A 19,646-nucleotide genomic window follows, 5' to 3' on the forward strand; every position below is an offset into this window, starting at 1 on the left:
CCCCCAAGGGAGACACTGGCAGGTGACCGCAGAACAGGAGCCAACAGCCCTGAGGCCCGAGGCAGAGACTGCCTCCAGCACCGCATCCCCCCATCTGTTTGCAGCCTGAGCTCCTGCTTGAGGGCTGGTCCTGACAGCCCCCAACGTGTCCTCAGAGCTGAGAGACACAGGGATGAGTTCTCCTGAGTCTGCACCATTGGCCCAGGCTCCAAGCGGGCCTGCCTTATTTTCCAAGGGGGTCGCAGAGATTGCCAAAGGAGAGAAAAAGGAAACCAGAGCTTCACTCCAACCACAAGGCAGCCAAGAGGTGGGGATAACCCCTCCCTTCCGGTGCACCCCCTGCTCACCCCACCTTTACAGGGACCACAAGACTCAACTCCCAGACACGAGGTGCAAAGCACGACAAACAGAACAGGCTCAGGTGAAGGCGGTTGTGAGTTGCTTTTTAAAAAGAAGTCGTCTGTCAGTTTCTCTTGCTTTTCAAAGTGGAGATTTACAAACTGCAGCATCAGAGTTTGGTCTCGTTGAGCGGAGGGTATAGGACCAGGCCGTCATTGCAGACATGCAGGCCCAGGTTCGGCCAGGCTTCCTGCCTGCGAGCCGCCGGCTCCGCAGCATGCGAGCAGTTCTGCAGCTGCAGGTCCTTGGAGAAGCACAGCTCCACCTGCCCGAGGAGCTGCACCTCCTGGCCCTGAAGGGAAGAGCGAAGACGCTTCAGAATGCAAGTCGGAGCATTCTGGAGGTGGTCCCCTCCAGCCCCGCCCCTGAGCCAGCCTGGACGTGGCCAGGGAGGAGACCCCACTTTCAGCTTAGAAATGTACACTTGGACAGAGGTGTGTGCAGTCACACCCACACACACCATGTCTGCATCACAATCGATAAACAGGTAAACGGCACCCTATCGGTAGATGAATTTAAGACTTCAACAGCTGACAGAGGAAAGGACGACTCATCTGGAAGTGCGACAGAAAACGACAGCTGACGAGACTAACGACGTGGATGCCGCATGATACGCCCACAGGCCCCGTCCCTGCCTCATCGCCTTCTGGAACAGGAGCCCCCGTTAGGGAGAAGCTGCCAGAACAGCAGCCCGCCCAGCACGGTGTCAAACAACAGCCTGTTATTTCAAAGCACACACACACACACACACACGTGGACATACGCATTTGTACACCTGCACGCACCCTCCCCCCTCACCGCCCTCCCCCCCACACACACACAACGCTGCCCCTGGGAACTCCACGGAGAGCACAAGCTCTCAGAAGGCTGCACGGGTGGTCTTGGTAGAGACAGAGGGGATGACAGAGCACAGCATATCTGACCTTCTCTAGCAGAAAACACTGGACTTTGGGCACAACTTTGTACACGGTGACAAGCGCATCTCTGATGTCCGACACCTGAAATTGGATAAACTGCATTAGAAATGAAATGTCAAAAGAAGAAACAAACAGTTCTGTCATGGTCAGAAGCGACACTGGTGTACACGCGTGTGGATGCAAACATCCGGCAGCGGCATGCTCTCCCAGAGCGCCCGGCTCACGGATACAGCGCGGAGACGCTGGGGATGAACCGCCCGTGCTCTCCTAGAGCGCCCGGCTCACGGACACAGCGCGGAGACGCTGGGGATGAACCGCCCGTGCTCTCCCAGAGCGCCCAGCTCACGGACACAGCTCGGAGACGCTGGGGATGAACCGCCCGTGCTCTCCCAGAGCGCCCCCGGCTGGCGGAGACGCTGGGGATCAACCGCCCGTGCTCTCCCAGCGCGCCCCCGGCTCATGGACACAGCTCCGAGGCGCTGGGGATGAACCGCCCGTGCTCTCCCAGCCCCGGCTCACAGACACAGCGTGGAGACGCTGGGGATGAACCGCCCGTGCTCTCCCAGAGCACCCCCGGCTCATGGACACAGCTCGGAGACGCTGGGGATCAACCGCCCGTGCTCTCCCAGAGCGCCCCCGGCTCATGGACACAGCTCGGAGACGCTGGGGATCAACCGCCCGTGCTCTCCCAGAGCGCCCCCGGCTCATGGACACAGCTCGGAGACGCTGGGGATCAACCGCCCGTGCTCTCCCAGAGCGCCCCCGGCTCATGGACACAGCTCGGAGACGCTGGGGATCAACCGCCCGTGCTCTCCCAGAGCGCCCCGGCTCACGGACACAGCGCGGAGACGCTGGGGATGAACCGCCCGTGCTCTCCCAGAGCGCCCCCGGCTCATGGACACAGCTCGGAGACGCTGGGGATCAACCGCCCGTGCTCTCCCAGAGCGCCCCGGCTCACGGACACAGCGTGGAGACGCTGGGGATGAACCGCCCGTGCTGTCCCAGAGCGCCCAGGCTCATGGACACAGCTCGGAGACGCTGGGGATGAACCGCCCGTGCTCTCCCAGAGCGCCCCTGGCTCATGGACACAGCGCGGAGACGCTGGGGATCAACCGCCCGTGCTCTCCCAGCGCGCCCCCGGCTCATGGACACAGCTCGGAGACGCTGGGGATGAACCGCCCGTGCTCTCCCAGAGCGCCCAGGCTCATGGACACAGCTCGGAGACGCTGGGGATGAACCGCCCGTGCTCTCCCAGAGCCCCGGCTCACGGACACAGCGCGGAGACGCTGGGGATGAACCGCCCCGGACCCTGAAGGAGACAGAGCGGCCCCATAGGTCCCCCTCCAGACTGGAGTCCACACAAGTGGCGCTATGTGGGTCTCCCTTCTCCTCTCGGCCCTGATCCAGGGCCTGCATGCCGGGTACAAAAGCAGAAACTCTCCTGCCAGGAGACGGGAGGCCAGGCCCTGCCTGTTCTGATGCCCCGCCTCGTGCCTCCAGCACAAAGGAGCTCAGAAAACACGCACTGTGGCTGTTGCTCTGGCTTGGAATTGAAGTCTGTTCTCTGAACGTCACGTTCTGGGCAAGAAAATTCCACTTATGCACTTAAATGTGAGTCCTGCAAATCCCCTGCCTCCTGGGCAGATGGACAGAGGGCAGCTTGCAGTCCCTCCGGAAGGGCACTGCCCCGCCCGCCCCTACTCTCCATGGACAGAGGAAAACGGCGGATCCACAGAGGGAGACCCAAGTGCTGACTTATCACACCAGGTCACCAGACTGAGGGTTTGGGACCCGCCGAGGCACCGGAACTCAGAATTGCTGAAGACAGTGACTTTCGGGTGTTTTCACATTCATATATGGAAAAAATACAAAACCTGTCTCCAGAGGAGGGTCAGCTGACTCACGCCGTTAAGGGCCCAAGAGCAGAGGCTTCAGGCCCAGGCGGGTAGTGACCGCTGCCTGGGGGCCAGGCTGTCCGCCCACAACTGTGCTCACACCAGGGTGAGCCCTTCTGTACAGGCCACCTGCCAACAGGCTCTGCCAGGTTCCAATTTCTACACTTTTATCATGAAACAAAGCACGATTACATCATAAAAACAAATCTTCATTTTCTTCTTCAGGTTCATAGAACTGTGCTGTCCAACTGCACATTCTATTAATACCAGTCTCTTAAGAGCCTGGAATATACTCCTCACTAGGAAACCACAAACCTGCTCCAAGATCACGTTTCAGTAGCCTTGAGTTTACACAAAATATACAGGAAGACAAAATTTAAATGAAATCTATTTAGAAACGTAATAGCCAAGTGGGAGGGGCTGGTTTGGGTTCTTTGAAAGCAGAGCATAGATCACGGCTGAGGTGACAGCTGGTGGTGGCCAGGCGTCCCCAGTTGGCGGATACGCGTTTGATGAGAAGCCAGAAGCAAGACTTACCTGGTAGTAGTGATCGGTAGATGGTTCTATCCCCAATTTTTGGAGCATGCTAAATTTTAGAGCAAAAAAAAAAAAAAAAAGCTGTATAATGAAGGTCTGATTTCCTTTCTTGTTGCTATCACATTTCATAATAAAAATGAAGACCCTCTTAAAGGGAAGTGTGCAGTCTCACTACCTGGGGCCGTAAGTCTGCTGACACAGGGAACACGGGTGAAACCCAGGCCGCCCGACCTCCCCTCACCGTGGCACACGAGTGCGTCATCTGGGCCCCTTTCCAGCACCGGAACCTCAGCGCCAGCCCTGGTGGCTGCTGCCAGCTGGAGTAGGCACCACACAACCACCTACCCGCCATGCCTGTCCTAAAGGACAGCTAGCAGCTGATTCTGGATCCTAGGCTGATCCTAACAACCCCAAATTAGACCAATTTTAAAATACTTTCAATGCCTTGAATCACTTTCTAAAGCACGTGGTTTTAACCTGCTCTTTGTGACCCTATGGAGTGTAGCCCTCCAGGCTCCTCTGTCCATGAGATTCTCCAGGCAAGAACACTGGAGTGGCTTGCCATGCCCTCTTCCAGGGGATCTTCCCAACCCAGGGACTGAACCTGCGTCTCATGTCTCCTGTACTGGCAGGCGGGTCCCCTCCCCTGTGCCGCCTGGGAAGCCCAGTGGTTTATAACACAGGGCCAAATAGAAAGGACGTGTTTTGACGCCTTAATTTTGTGAGCACAGAGATTTTGGATTTTCCTTGGAGAAGCTGGGAGACTATATGACTTCTCTACAGCGGTTCTACGTAGTCTCCATCAGACACTCGGTGGGCAGGAGCGCCCTTCCTCGGCAGGCCCCAGGGAATGCACCCCGGGGAGGACAGGACTCAGCCTGTCCACCCCCGTGGGCCTGGCTGATGCTCCAGGGGTCCCAGAATTCAGCAACTCTGCACTTGGGCATGTGTATGGAAAGCCACACAGATTCAGGAAGAGTAACCAGGAGGTCCTTAGTAAGTAAGTAGTTGTTGGCTGAAGGGACGAATTATTCAAATATTTGACCTTAAAACTTTCAGTGTAACCACATATTCTCCTTTTGCTGCTGGATTCAATAAAACCTGGGCTGCAGAGTCGGCTAGACTCACGCTGCTTGTGAGCCAGGACCGTGAGGTCTGCGCTGGTGAACGGGGGGTGCCTTCCTCCCCGGAGTCTGATAAGAGGGAGGTGCCCAGGGGTCTCCTGTGCAGGCGACTTCTCCCAGGACCTGCGTGATGAGCCCCTTGAGTCTCTGAGTCCGCTCCATGCAGTCAGGCCCCCAGGAGTCTGGAAAGGCTTATGGGAGGAGCTGTGTGTTTCTCAGCACGACTCTGCTGCCCAGTTCCTGGGACCGTGGTACCCGAGTCAGGGATGCTGCGCCAGGCAACTTGCAGTCCCGTTCATCCCCAGGACTAGGGTGTGGGTGTGCGGTGACTTGGGAGAGTGGGGTGCAGGAGGCGAGTCTACAGGCCTGGGTCTCCCACCTGGTCAGGGCCAGTGCCTTATACAGATCCAGACTCTTGCCAAAGTACTTCCTCTGGGAATTGAGGGCATCCAGCTGAGCAGCACAGGTCCCGTGCTTCTTCCACTCGTGGCTCCTGTAAGGGTGTGTTAAAAAAAAAACAAAAAAACTGGTTAAAAGGTAATGTTGGAGAAGGAAATGGCACCCCACTCCAGTACTCTTGCCTGGAAAATCCCATGGATGGAGGAGCCTGGTGGGCTATAGTCCACGGCATCGCAGAGTTGGACATGACTGAGCAACTTCACTTTTCATTTTAAAAGGTAATGACACCACCTCCCAATAAACCACCTGCACGGCTGCTCGTGCAGGGCATCCGGGCAGGAGGCAGACTGTCGTTTTCACAAAGTGGGAAGGACAGATGTCCTCCTCTCAGCACGGGCCCCAGGCCCCGCCGGACCCAGTCGAGCACCGCCAGCCCTTGTCAGTTTTCTTCAGGCCTTCCTCCACCAGGAAGCTCCAACTCACTTTTGAGACTAACAGCAAACCAAACTGAGAAAGAAGCGAACGCTGTCGTTCAGGCCTCACAGGATGACACGGCTCTGGGTGTCCTCCGGGGGAGCCCCGGCTGGACAGCAGGGGACGTGACGGCCGCGGCTGGATGGCCACACCTCAGCCACTGGCGAGAAAACGCAGGCTCACTCATCACCAGGACGGCCTGAGCCGGTTCCCCATGCTCATTGCAGCGTAGACGTCATCTACAGAGACGACTGCAAGGAAGCAACAACCCAGCCAAATGCCCGCAAACAAGCAGCGATTTGTACTGAAGAAAAACACCACTACTGATAATAATTGCTCGCGTTTTATTGAAGATTAAACCAGGTGGCTGTGAAAAGAAGAGATGCGAAAAGCAAAGGAGAAAAGGAAAGATATAAGGATCTGAATGAAGAGTTTCAAAGAATAGCAAGGAGAGATAAGAAAGCCTTCCTCAGCAATCAATGCAAAGAAATACAGGAAAACAACAGAATGGGAAAGACTAGGGATCTCTTCAAGAAAATTAGAGATACCAAGGGAATATTTCATGCAAAGATGGGCTCAATAAAGGACAGAAATGGTATGGACCTAACAGAAGCAGAAGATATTCAGAAGAGGTGGCAAGAATACACAGAAGAAGTGTATAAAAAAGAGCTTCACGACTCAGATAATCACGATGATGTGATCACTCACCTAGAGCCAGACATTCTGGAATGTGAAGTCAAGTGGGCCTTAGAAAGCATCACTATGAACAAAGCTAGTGGAGGTGATGGAATTCCAGTTGAGCTATTTCAAATCCTGAAAGATGATGCTGTGAAAGTGCTGCACTCAATATGCCAGCAAATTTGGAAAACTCAGCAGTGGCCACAGGACTGGAAAAGGTCAGTTTTCATTCCAATCCCAAAGAAAGGCAATAGCAAAGAATGCTCAAACTACCGCACAATTGCACTCATCTCACACACTAGTAAAGTAATGCTCAAAATTCTCCAAGCCAGGCTTCAGCAGTATGTGAACCGTGAACTTCCAGATGTTCAAGCTGGTTTTAGAAAAGGCAGAGGAACCAGAGATCAAATTGCCACCATCTGCTGGATCATCAAAAAACCAGAGTTCCAGAAAAACATCTATTTCTGTTTTAGTGACTATGCCAAAGCCTTTGACTGTGTGGATCACAATAAACTGTGGAAAATTCTGAAAGAGATGGGAATTCCAGACCACCTGACCTGCCTCTTGAGAAATCTATATGCAGGTCAGGAAGCAACAGTTAGAACTGGACATGGAACAACAGACTGGTTCCAAATAGGAAAAGGAGTACATCAAGGCTGTATATTGTCACCCTGCTTATTTAACTTCTATGCAGAGTACATCATGAGAAATGCTGGGCTGGAAGAAGCACAAGCTGGAATCAAGATTGCTGGAAGAAATATCAATAACATCAGATATGCAGATGACACCACCCTTATGCAAGACAGTGAAGAGGAACTAAAAAGCCTCTTGATGAACGTGAAAGAGGAGAGTGAAAAAGTTGGCTTAAAGCTCAACATTCAGAAAATGAAGATCATGGCATCTGGTCCCAGCACTTCATGGGAAATAGATGGGGAAACAGTGGAAATAGTGTCAGATTTTATTTTTCTGGGCTCCAAAATCACTGCAGATGGTGACTGCAGCCATAAAATTAAAAGACACTTACTCCTTGGAAGGAAAGTTATAACCAACCTAGATAGTATATTGAAAAGCAGAGATATTACTTTGCCAACAAAGGTCTGTCTAGTCAAGGCTATGGCTTTTCCAGTGGTCATGTATGGATGTGAGAGTTGGATGGTGAAGAAAGCTGAGAGCTGAAGAACTGATACTTTTGAACTGTGGTGTTGGAGAAGACTCTTGAGAGTCCCTTGGACTGCAAGGAGATCCAACCAGTCCATCCTAAAGGAGATCAGTCCTGGGTGTTCATTAGAAGGACTGATGCTGAAGCTGAAACTCCAGCACTTTGGCCACCTGATGGGAAGAGATGACTCATTGGAAAAGACCGTAACGCTGGGAGGGATTGTGGGCAGGAGGAGAAGGACAGAGGATGAGATGGCTGGATGGCATCAGCGACTCAATAGACGTGAGTTTGAGTGAACTCCGGGAGTTGGTGATGGACAGGGAGGCCTGGCGTGCTGCGATTCATGGGGTCGCAAAGAGTCGGACACGACTGAGTGACTGAACTGAACTGAACTGAAACTAGGTGGTCGGTGGTAAAGAATCCGCCTCCCAGTGCAGGAGACGTGGGTTCAATCCCTGGGTCGGGAAGATCCCCTGGAGATGGGAATGGCAACCCACTCTAGTATTCTTGCTGGAGAATTCCACGGACGGAGGATAGGCAGGTTACAGGCCGTGGGGTTGAAAAAGAGTCAGACACGACTGAGCACACATACATGCAATGAAGTTCTGCACAATGTTCACATGTCCGTCACTTGTGTCTCACAATGCTGCAAATAGAAACACAATTGCTGGTTTACAAGTGGGGACACTGAGGCTCACAGGGGCCAGTGGCCGCCGAGCCAGGTGACCCCGGCCTGCCTCAACCCATGCTCGGGGCCCTTCCAATGCCCCGCGCTGCCAACCAATCAACTGCCAAACATGGATGGATTGATTTAGAATGATTGACAACTTGTCAACTCAGAAGCTAACCATGGTTAGCATGGAAAAACCACACGGGCATTGGCTTTATCAACGATTAATTCACCAAGATTTAATAACAACAGTCATGCAAGCTCTCAGAAGGAACCCACATGCAGTCTCACGGAAGCACAGCCTAAACGTGCACTGATTCTTCAGTAGCATCCCCAGGGAGCAGTCCTGAGTGAGGGCAACGGCTGTGAGTCACCAGTCTCCCGGGCCCAGGACAACCATGAAAGAGAAACGTGAAAGTGAAAGTCGCTCAGTCGTGTCTGACTCTTTATGACCCCATGGACTGTACAGTCCATGGAATTCTCCAGGACAGAATACTGGAGTGGGTATGCGTTCTCTAGCAGATCTTCCTGACCCAGGAATCAAACCAGGGTCTCCTGCATTGCAGGAGGATTCTTTATGAGCTGAGCTGTGAGAAAACCATGAGGAGAGATTAAAAACAGATGAATAATTAACGTTCTTCATCTACAATAGCACCCACAGTGAATTATCTCTTAACTTTCTAAATTCTATGAAGTAGAAAAAGGAGACTCTTTTCAACTAGCTGAACGTGCACTGAATTACGGGGGCCTCAGTTTCTGCACAACAGGGACAGTCATTCTAGAATCTCCCACAGAAGGAGCTGGAGAAATCAGGGGCGGGAGCAGTCACACACGCCCAAACAGCTCCTGGCATGTAATAGTCAAGAAACGTCCACTGTTGTTCCTGGAGCAAGTTAACTCAACAGATGTTAGAGATGACCAAACTCTCATCCTTTTTCTTGTTGTTTAGATGCTCAGCTGTGTCCAACTCTTTGCAACCCCATGGACGGGAGCCCACCAGGCTCCTCTGTTCATGGGATTCTGCAGGGCAAGAATACTGGAATGGGTAGCCATCTCCTCCTCCAGGGGATCTTCCCAACCCAGGGGTCAAACCCACATCTCGCGCATTAGCAGGCCGATTCTTTACCACTTAACCTCCTGGGAAGTCCTTCTTTTTCTTACAAGAATCAGAAACCAATAACACCCCTGTTTTGCAGATGGTCATGTGCACAGTATTTTTCAGGATGGCTGGTTTTGTTTACAGATTTAATCTTAGGGAACTATCTTGAGCACCAACCGATACCAGGACCCTCTCCTTTGCATACGCGATTCCCATTTGAGATTAAAGAGAAAAGTTTTCTGACATAATCCTCCCCTTTTAGCAAGGCGACCTGGGCAACAGCCACCCACGGGCAATAACCAGGGAGCTGGTAGTAACCAGGGAGCCGGTAGTAACCAGCGAGCCGGTAGTAACCAGCGAGCCGGTAAGCGCCCGGCCACATGAGCACCATCTCCACATCCACAGGCACGAACGCTACCTTAGTCATTTAGAACGAGTTTCTAAGTGTGTCATTTAAACTCCTAAGCTGAAAGGTGAATCATTTTGCCCTTATTAGACACAAAGCCGAGTGCATGTTCTGCCCACATCATCTCATCAGACGCTGAAGGACTCACCCACCGAAGGCCATCTTTGTGTTATGCTCTGTGTGTACAGTCGCTCATTCGTGTCCGACTCTTTGCAACCCCATGGACTGGAGCCCACCAGGCTCCTCTGTCCATGGGATTCTCCAGGCAAGAATACTGGAGTGGGTTTCCATGCCCTCCTCCAGGGGATCTTCCTGACCCAGGGATCACACCTGTGTCTCTTTTTGTTCCTGCATTGGCAGGTGGGTTCTTTACCGCTGTGCCACCTGGGGAGATGCTTTGTGTGTGTTTAGTGGTATATTTTTAAGCTTTGGCAAAAACCTGACTGATTCTATCTGGAATATTCTAAATACTGAAATCTCTTCTGTTTAGTCACCAAAGAGTTTTTATTTTTAAGTATACCATGAAGTGCTAGAAGTTTTTTTAATTGTTTTTCACTATTTCAACTCATGTAGGCCACAGTCTGTTCTGAAACCACGTTCCAGACCTCAGGTTGCTCAGAGCCAGCACTGGAGACGTGGACTGTTCGTCTCCCAAACTTTTACAGCGTCCGGACCCAGAGCCGTGAGTGAACCACCTCCCAGCCACGCACCCTCTAGTGAACCTTGCAAAGCGAACACCCACGAACCAGGAGCACACATGTCACTGTCACTCTGCTTTGTTTCAAAAAGCTTTTCTCCAAATTTAACTCCTCCAGAAGACTCTTGAGAGTTGTTTGGACTGCAAGGAGGTCCAACCTGTCCATCCTAAAGGAGATCAGTCCTGGGTGTTCATTGAAAGGACAGATGCTAAAGCTGAAGCTCCAATACTTTGGCCACTTCATGCAAAGAGTTAACTCATTGGAAAAGACCCTGATGCTGGGAGGGATTGGGGGCAGGAGGAGAAGGGGACGACAGAGGATGAGATGGCTGGATGGCATCACCGACTCGATGGATATGAGTTTGAGTGAATTCCAGGAGTTGGTGATGGACAGGGAGGCCCGGCGGGCGGTAGTTCACGGGATCGCAAAGAGTCGGACACAACTGAGCCACTGAACTGAACTCAGTGACTGAAGAGTCTACACAAATATACTTCCAAGTTAAGTGAATCACTTTGGCCAAAACCTGATTCACTGTGAGATGAATTATAAATTGCCATCGTGCAGTGAGGGAGGGCTTCCCAGGTGGCATCAGTGGTAAAGAATCCACCTGCTGATGCAGGACACCCGGGTTTAATCTCTGGGTCCAGAAGATCCCCTGCAGGAGGGCATGGCCGCCCACTCCAGTATTCTTGCCCGGAGAATCCCATGGACAGAGGAGCCTGGCGGGCTGCAGTCCATAGAGTCACAAAGAGTCAGACACAATCGAAGTGACTTAGGACACACACAAAGTGAAAGATATAATGGATTAAAAAGCAAGTTCACAAAGTCACTTCCCCTTGCCCTCATTTTTTATCCACTGGAGGACTGCTCCAAGAGGGTGCGGCACATGTAAGGCCGCTCCAGCTCCACAGCCTCAGGAGCCAGGCTCTCCGTCACCCCTGCACCCGTGGTCCCACCTCATACCTGGGCTCTGGGGCCCGAGACGGGCCTGCGAACTCAGACTCACCAGAACCGGAGGCTGCAGTTGGACGGATGGAGCAGATCGGGCCAGTACATCTTCATGTCTGGCAAAAGGTCCTGCACGTAAAGACAGCAATGATAATAAATCCACGTTAGGCTTGACAACTCAAACCTAGAAGGCAGATCTGATAAACGAACACATTAAAAAACAAAACGAAACCGAGCTCTGTGAGTTAATAGCACTCAGGTGAGTAAAATGACTCAGTTTATTCTGCATGACATGTTTCTTAAGACACACGTAAAAGTGAAGTCTGGGGAATCGTGAAAGCCTATGTGAAAATATAAGCTCTGACGGGTGAATGGCTAGACAAATCATGTCCACCCACACAATGGAGTACTATTCAGCATTAAAAAAAACCACAAAATTATCAAGCCATGACACTGGCTTCCTTCTCTCTCCAGCTTGAATGTTTCCAACGACTACGTCTGCGTCTTACTCAGACACACAAGCCTTAACCAGCACACAGGACTCTGAGGAACACTGCCCGGGCCCACGGCTCACCCCCAGCCACACTGGCTTCCTCCCAGCTGCTCCAAAGCTCCGTCCTACCCTGGGGCCTTTGCCCACGCTGCTGCCTCTCCTGTCTCTGGTTAAGCTGGATCCCAGCTCACCACTACCTCCTCAGGAGAGCCGGGCCCAGGCCTACCGTCCTCAGCTCTGACTACCCTCCCCTCCAGGCACCCAGAGGGGACGTCTGTCCTGGCTCCCGGCTGCAGGCAGGGTGGGCTGGAGATCACACCTGGTTCTGCCCTGGCCCCCAGCACAGTGCCCGATGCACGGCTGGCACGAGAACCTGTGACTGGTTTGTATGCAATTACCTTGTGCTTCTGGGGGCCGTGCAATCCTGGGAAGGGCCCATAATTCAGGCAAATCCCAAGTCTGCCCCACGTTTTCAGAGAGGTCTCAGGAACTCGCAGACCCTGCCCGGTAAGTCCAGGTATGGAGTCACGAGTCCCTGACAGTTGGGCATCACACACGAGGGGTTGTCAGAACCCCGTGGAAAGCTGTGCTCACGTGTGTGTGTGTGTGTGTGTGTGTGTGTGTGTGTGTCTGCTACCAGCTCTCGTAACCTCAGCACCCAGAGTTACTCTGCAATACAAGTTCTTTGTCCTGGAAAGACCCATCCTGTCTTCCTTGCTCACTGGCCCCACTGAGAAACCCATCCACAGCCAGAAAGGACACCCTGGGGGCCACGGCACTCCTGCAATCCAGGGCGGCACACATGCCTGAGTTCATGCCCAGCGGGCAGAGGTCTCAGACTAGGAAGCATGGGCCACGGGCTAGAGCCAGGGCCGGCCTGCTCACCCCTGCTGCCTCTCACACATCACTGCAGTCCATCGGGCCCAGGGCAGAGGACTTACTGAAACACAGATCATCCTCAATCCATGGGGCTGCTTTAGATACCCATAAACGTGGTGAACACACTTTAGACACAGCTTTGAGGGCACACCTAGAGGAGCAGCGAATCTTTTGGGAGACTCTGCGGTGGGAACATTATTAAAGTTAGTACCTGGATCTCCTTTGGATTAAAGGGCCAGGATCGGTTACATGCTTCACTTTTATCGGGCCTTGAAATTAGAGTTGAAAAAATAAAGAGAAATTAGTCTTGGGCAGGCTGGTTCCAAATGGTATGAGAAAACACTCGAGTTGTGGTCTGGAGAGAATGAAAGGGGGTGAATCACGCTTGGGCACAAGCGGGCAATACTAAAGTTGCCTTCAAAGCGGTAAGCTGTCCGAAACTTCAGGCACAGTGCAAACAGGCTTTCCAGCTCAGGAAGCAAATAGACAGCCCAGTAGGGGGCGACCCAGAGCTGGGTTGGTGGAGATATCTGGCCAAGTTCTGGCGCTTCCCTGGTGGTTCTGTGATCAGAGTCTGTCTGCAATGCAGGAGACCCAGGTTCAACCCCTGGATTGGGAAGATACCCTGGAGAAGGCCACGGCAACCCCCTCCAGTATTCTTGCCTGGAGAGTCCCATGAACAGAGGAGCCTGGAGGGCTACAGTCCATAGGGTTGCAAAGAGTTGGACACGACTGAGCAACCAACACTTTTTGAGTTACTTGCAAACCTCCATTCAACAGGCATAGCAAGAGGTCCCACCTCTTTAAAGGCGATGAGGACCATTGATACAAGGTGCCCGTCGTGCTCAGGATGCGCCTGGTGACGACTCAGGGTGGGCAGCGGGAATGTTCTAGCGCGGAGCACGTGTCCCTCCACTTGAGCCTGATTCTGTCCTCACGCGTCCAGTTCTGGACGGGTCCACGCTCCATCTCCACGTGCGGCTTAGATCACGAGGGACCAAACCTGCTTTCTCCAGGGTGGACAGGCCTGGCCCAGCCCCCGAAACCAGCCCAGTTCCCCACAGAGCTGGGTGCTGCTCCTCCAGCCGGAGGGCGGCCGAGGGCACCAGTGAAGTCACAGAAAACCAGAGGTGGGATGAGGCTCGGTCCTCAGGCCCCTGTTTGACCAGCATGCCCCTGACCCTGTCCCTGAGGGACACTGGGGCCAGCAGGAGCCAGGACTGCCCGCCTCTCAAGGGAGGGGGAGACCGGTCGCTCCCTCTGGGCAAACAAACGCACACAGTTTAACGTCATGAATACACGTGCACACCACAAAAACCAACGTAAGCGAACTACAGGCAAAACCGGAAGGAAAAATCCGGGTGTCTGTGAAGTATGTATACTGTAGACACAAATCACATATGTATAATGTACATACATTTATTTTTATGCATTTACTTATTGGTTCCAAAAGAAGAAAAAGAAAATTAAAACTCAGTGATCGAAAATGTACCCAAAACCCTTAAATGCATATTTAAACTAGACTGTTATCATTCTACCAAAACAGAACTCAAGGGCAACAGAAGGCAGGTCATGTTAGAAAGGCTAAAGATGTTTCTCAACCAGCTTCTGGCCTGCTCAGTAAACTAACAGAAATCACCAGAATACACGTCTGGACAGAGTGAAGCCAGGTTCTGCGGCTACTGAAGTTTTAAATGCAGGAAGTACTTGCCATAATCCGTGTATCGTCCAGTAATTCGGAGGGTCTTTGCAATGGCTCGCAACTTCCTAAGGAGACAAGGGGTTTCTTGTTTATTAAATACACTAAGCAACCTTCCTTTCTTTCGACAAACATCAATGAAATCCTAACACAAAATAAATTCTGTGGTAATTTACGATAAACAATGTTCATGACGGTACCACATGGGGCGGGGGCTGGATGTTTTCTTTGTAAAAGGTGAACCAAAACTTTGGAAAACAGAATTTAACAGCTATTTTTTTTTTCTTTATGTGCCTGAAAATTAAGTCTATCTGATGGATGCACTCATAGTTACCCATGAATAATTTTCTTGTCATGCAATCAAAAAATGAGAACCAGAGGCTGACATGGCACCCAGTCGTATTCAGATCTGTTCAGGTACCAGATTAAAATGCAATAGTGCAATAATAAGTACTGAGAATCTGGAGCCAACAAAAACGCAAGATCAGAGTAAAATAATTATCATGGAGTTAAAAATCTTCAGTGTAACACTTTACGGGAACCTCCAAATTGTTTCGCAAAAATGGATCTTTTCCGAAATAAATAACCATTAAGAAATACACCTCGACTACCAGGCGGTGGTGTCAGAACTTGGGCCCAGTGCCTGCAGTGGACAAGCGAGGGAACAGTACGCGTTGGGTGTGGTGAGGAGCCGGCTCACCCGCAAGCCCTCCTGCTTAGACCCCTTCTGACGTGGGAGGCGCTCCTCTGTATGGCTGGTCTGGAAATGAGGGCAGGCCTGGTTTAGGTGACGGCAATGTCTGACGTCAGAAGGCTCAGACTAGGGGGCAGAGGGCAGGATGACCACCTGTGCCCTGCTCCCATCCCCAAGGAAACACAATCCAAAGCAGGCAGGCTTTCCCGCAGCGCGAGGCAGTGGAGAGCAAAGCCAAGCGCCCACGGGGGCTTTTCTACCCCAGCTCTTCACCCAGCATCTTGGATGATCCTTCGGTGGGGGGAAACTGGAGTCAAGGGGCAGCTTTTCAAGGGGGCATGAGCCCGAGGGCCCCTGAGCAGAGGACAGACCTGCTCTGGCATCTGTGATGCCCACCCTGGCCCCTCACACAGGGCCTCCTGGAGGCACAGTCTCCGCTTGGGAGGGCTCGGCCTCGAGGGGCGGGCAGGCCGGGGGCTAGGTCAGTGAGAGGCGCTGGGGAGCAGCCTGCACGGGACCTCCTCTCCGTGGGCGTCACGGGTCCCTGCAGAACTCACCTGGCACACGGTCGCAGGCCAGTGGTGAACCATGATTAGTTTGCTCCACTCGAGGTCATCACTGCAAAAAGACAAGGGGCTCACTCTGTAACTTGAGTTACAGAAAAATTAATCCATCCATGGATCACTCAATAAACACAGGGTGCCTGCTGCAGGCCAGGCGCTGCTGCTGCTGCTTCGGGGAGGGGTCCACATCTGCAGGCACTGCTGCGGGGAGGGGTCCACATCTGCAGGCACTGCTGCGGGGAGGGGTCCGCGTCCCCAGACATTGCTGTGGGGAGGGGTCCATGTCCCTAGGCACTGCTGTGGGCAGGAGTGGGCAGCCGGGTCCCCAGGCTCTGCTGTGGGCAGGAATGGGCGGCCAGCTCCCCAGGTGCGGCGGGGAGGGGGTCGCTGAGAGGACTGGGGGGCCGAGTCCTTACTCTCGTGCAGCGCAGCAGCCAGTGAGGGAGACATTGACTATGGTGGCTGAGAAAACGCAGACAGCATGGCCCGGGAACAAGTGGTAACAGGCCTGTCCGGTGGGGGGCATGTCAGTCATGTCCAACTGGACATGACTGGAGTGGGTTGCCATTTCCTTCTCCAGGGGATCCTCCTGACCCAGGGATCGAACCCACATCTCTTGTACCTCCCACACTGGCTGGAAGACTGTTCACCACCGTGCCACCTGGGAAGCCTGGCAGGCGGGGAGGGGCTTAGGATTCTAGACCAGGCAGCCGGGAAGGCTCTGCAGTGAAGGACTGGCCAGAAAGCCCCTTTCTCCTCAGAGGCTCAGGCGGTGCAGACACAGACCAATGAGCCCTTAGCAGCACGTGTGACACCCACAAGCCTGGAAATACAATGGTTCCTATAGCTCATTGCACCACAGAACAGCACCCAGAGCTGCATAGGGCTTGGCACCACCCTAGCCACTGGGATCTTGTTCTCTGCAGGATGCGTGACTTGGGAGCCTAAGGACTTCTTCCAATGTCCCCATGAAACACATCTGACCCTAAGACGTTCCATAAGGGGCTGTGGAGTAGCATTCACACATCCCTCAGCAGAAGCCCTTCCACCAGGCTGGCAAGGCTTGGCACACACAGAGATGGGGGCAGAAAGGCTGGCTTGTGGAAATACTCACTTTCCAGATGGAAAACATCAGTAGCAACAGGGCATATAACTCAAGCAGGCATGTCATTCAGGATAGATGAAATTTTATTTTATTAGGATAGATGAAATTTTAGAAGAAGCAAAAGCCAAACAGAAATAAGTTCTTACATAACCGTTTTGTAAATAATTGAGTACTGTTTAAAAAGCAGAGAATTCACAATATTTGAAAACTTTTCTCAGACTGAACTAATAAGCAAATGCTCAGTACAAGAGCATGAGCATTAGTACTCGTGAGCTTACTCATGCTCATGCTGAGCATAAGTGCTGGGAGAAGCGTTAGAAATGCTTTTTTCCCCTAGGTATGAAAACCTTATTTCACAAAGGGGGAAACCGAGGCTGGAAGAGTAGGCAGACACCAGGAAAACTAGACCAACAGCATGGAGTTTACAATAAAACTCAAGACTCAACAATGTCTGTAATACAGTTACCACATACCACCCCAGCTAAAGAGTGCTGTGAGTGTAAGAGAGAGATCCTCTCCAATCAGTGGAGATGCTGACTGCCCTGTAGGGAGAAAGGCCTCCCAAGCAGAGGCAGAGGGCCTGGGAAAACCCCGCTGACCTGCGAGGCCCTCAGGCTCTGAGTCACCCTCGTGGTCTCGAACCCTTGCCTTGCTCACCAAGTATCTCAGTTGTGCGTGACAAGTACGCCAGACACATGGACTAAGTTACCTAAATGGATATGTGAACACGTTTGCATCTTTGGAAGTCCGCAACTTGCAGATCCCTATGGAGGGGGCCTGCTGCATTGATCGCTGTAGGCCAGGAGTGGCTCGGAGCACGGTCGGTACTTTAACTGATGCCTCCTGGCATTGGCGCTAGGAGGCAGGTGCCATCACTCTGGGGACTTTGGGTTGAACGACCTTGGTGCACAGCTCTGGATCACACATCTGGATCTGAGCTAGCAGTTCACACTCAATCCGCACACCACACTACCTCTCTGGTGAACCGCTCTTAACTTGAGGGCAATGCTTAGTTATTTAATGCAGCCCGTTTTCAGAAAATAACACTTTCTTGGAAAACTGAAATTTAATGTTACCTTTTAAAGTAAATGATAAAACAACAACCATGGTTCATTAAAAAGGAAAACTGAACTTTTCCCACACCTACAAGTGAAGTATGAACTCCTTCTATTAACAAGATCATTACCCAAATAAAATAGAAGAAAATTCAAATCTGGTACTCAGATCTCTGTCTCCTCTACAGAAGTATAATGTGAATCCTCTCCCAGAGCCCCTGTTTACCCCTAATTCGTCAGTTGCATAGGAAAGAATGGAAAGAGGGAACGAGGGGGAGGGGAGGGAGGGCGAGAGAAAGAAACTAGGAAAGAGGAACCACGACCACTTTACCAGAATCGCACTGACCCTGGTCGGAATGCGCGCGCCCGCCGTCCCTAGAGCCGCTCCCAAGTTCGGGCGCCCGGGTCCACCCCCGTTCCCCCGCAGACCCGCGCCCCTCGCCCCGCCAGCTGCTCACGTCCTCCAGAGCCCGCGCGCGCCGCCCCGGAGCCACCCCGAAGCTCGGGCACCCGTGTTCCCCCACCCGGCCTATCCCCCGTTCCTCTGCAGACCCGCGCCCCGCGCCCCTTCGGCGGCTCACCTCCTCCAGAGCCCATGCGCGCCGCCCAAACAGCTCAGCGCCAGGCACAAGGCGCCCAGGAAGGCCGGAGAATTCATCCGCCGCACCGGGGAGGACCCTGCGGGGTCGCCAAGGCTCAGTCTCCCGAGGGCGCGAGGCCGCGTCCGGCGCCAGGCCCTGCGCTTCCCTGAAAAAGGAACAGACGTCGCTAAGCTGACCGTGCGCCGGCCCACCGCCGAGGCCCCTGCGGAGGCCCGGAGGCCCGGGAGCCCAGATCCCCGCAACACAGTGGACTCGCACCCCGCCCACCGACCACCCGGAACCCTGGGGCCCTGCCGCCTCACCAGGTCCGCCAGGCGCACACGACGGCCGGTCGGCTAACACCGCGACCCTCGCTGCCCGGCGAATCCCGCTAACCCTAACCCGCGCATTTCCGCCCAGATGCCCCAACGCCACGCCCCCGCCCGGGACAGGCCCCCGTTTCGGCCACGCCCCCGGCCCGGGCCACGCCCCTGGGCGACAGGCTGGCGCCGGGCTGGCGAGAAGCCCTGGAGAAGCCCGACGCCACGCCCCTTCTGGAGGACACGCCTCGCCCAGCGGGCACGCCCCGCCCCCGGTCTGTCCGTCTTCCCCTTAGGCTCTTTGCGCTTCACTTCCGCCCAGACCCGGGAGGTCGACTTGAAAGCCACCTTCTCTAATGTCCTGGGAGCCCCGGCTCCTCGTCTCCGCGTCGAGCTACGCGGGAGACGGGGCTTTCGGGGCCCAGTAGCCAGTCCGTCAAGGTGTGTGACAGGCGTGCGGAGACAGCGCCATGGGGCCGCAGGAAAGGGCTGAGAGAAGGCTGCTCCCTCGAGGCCGGGTTGTATTCAAGTAGCTGGGACCCTGGGGCAGGCGGAGAGACTCGTGTCGCGTGTCCTCCCCACCACAGGGCCCCTTAGGGGCAGCCCCTGACCCCCAGAGAGTCCTGTCTGTCCAGCGCCAAGACCGCACAGGGCACCCCTAGGTAACCCCACTTGATTCCATTTGTCTCTGCCCCATTCCCATGATCTCCACCGTTTGCAACTCTTCTGGGACACGGAACAGCAGGACCTTTGGAGCTAAGCCTGCCACCAGGACCATCAGCCTTCCTTGAGATCAGACAAATAGCAAATCAAGGCTGTGGCTGTGCACCCACCACCAGCCAGACAGCCTGTGT

The 19,646-nt window shown here is 53.5% G+C and overlaps 1 protein-coding gene across 2 annotated transcripts; it reads right to left on the reverse strand.

Annotated features, from left to right (window-relative positions):
* Nucleotides 1-420: 420 nt before the first annotated feature.
* On the reverse strand, nucleotides 421-18,950 carry RNASET2 (ribonuclease T2). 2 transcript variants are annotated; one of them, XM_055536182.1, is made up of 11 exons: nucleotides 18,796-18,950; nucleotides 18,473-18,638; nucleotides 15,726-15,786; nucleotides 15,175-15,234; nucleotides 14,487-14,542; nucleotides 12,987-13,044; nucleotides 11,462-11,532; nucleotides 5,252-5,365; nucleotides 3,749-3,797; nucleotides 1,323-1,397; nucleotides 421-691 (listed from the first exon to the last, which is right to left on the reverse strand). In XM_055536182.1, exons 2-11 carry the CDS (start codon nucleotides 18,547-18,549, stop codon nucleotides 509-511), a joined length of 804 nt encoding a protein of 267 aa, XP_055392157.1. In that variant the 5' UTR covers nucleotides 18,550-18,638; nucleotides 18,796-18,950; the 3' UTR covers nucleotides 421-508. The 2 variants fall into 2 exon arrangements, with proteins under 2 accessions (XP_055392157.1, XP_055392158.1); XM_055536183.1 differs by lacking the exon at nucleotides 15,175-15,234.
* Between the last annotated feature and the right edge of the window lie 696 nt (nucleotides 18,951-19,646).

This window comes from Bubalus kerabau, chromosome 9 (genome assembly GCF_029407905.1).
Source record: "Bubalus kerabau isolate K-KA32 ecotype Philippines breed swamp buffalo chromosome 9, PCC_UOA_SB_1v2, whole genome shotgun sequence".
Lineage (NCBI taxonomy): Eukaryota > Metazoa > Chordata > Mammalia > Artiodactyla > Bovidae > Bubalus > Bubalus kerabau.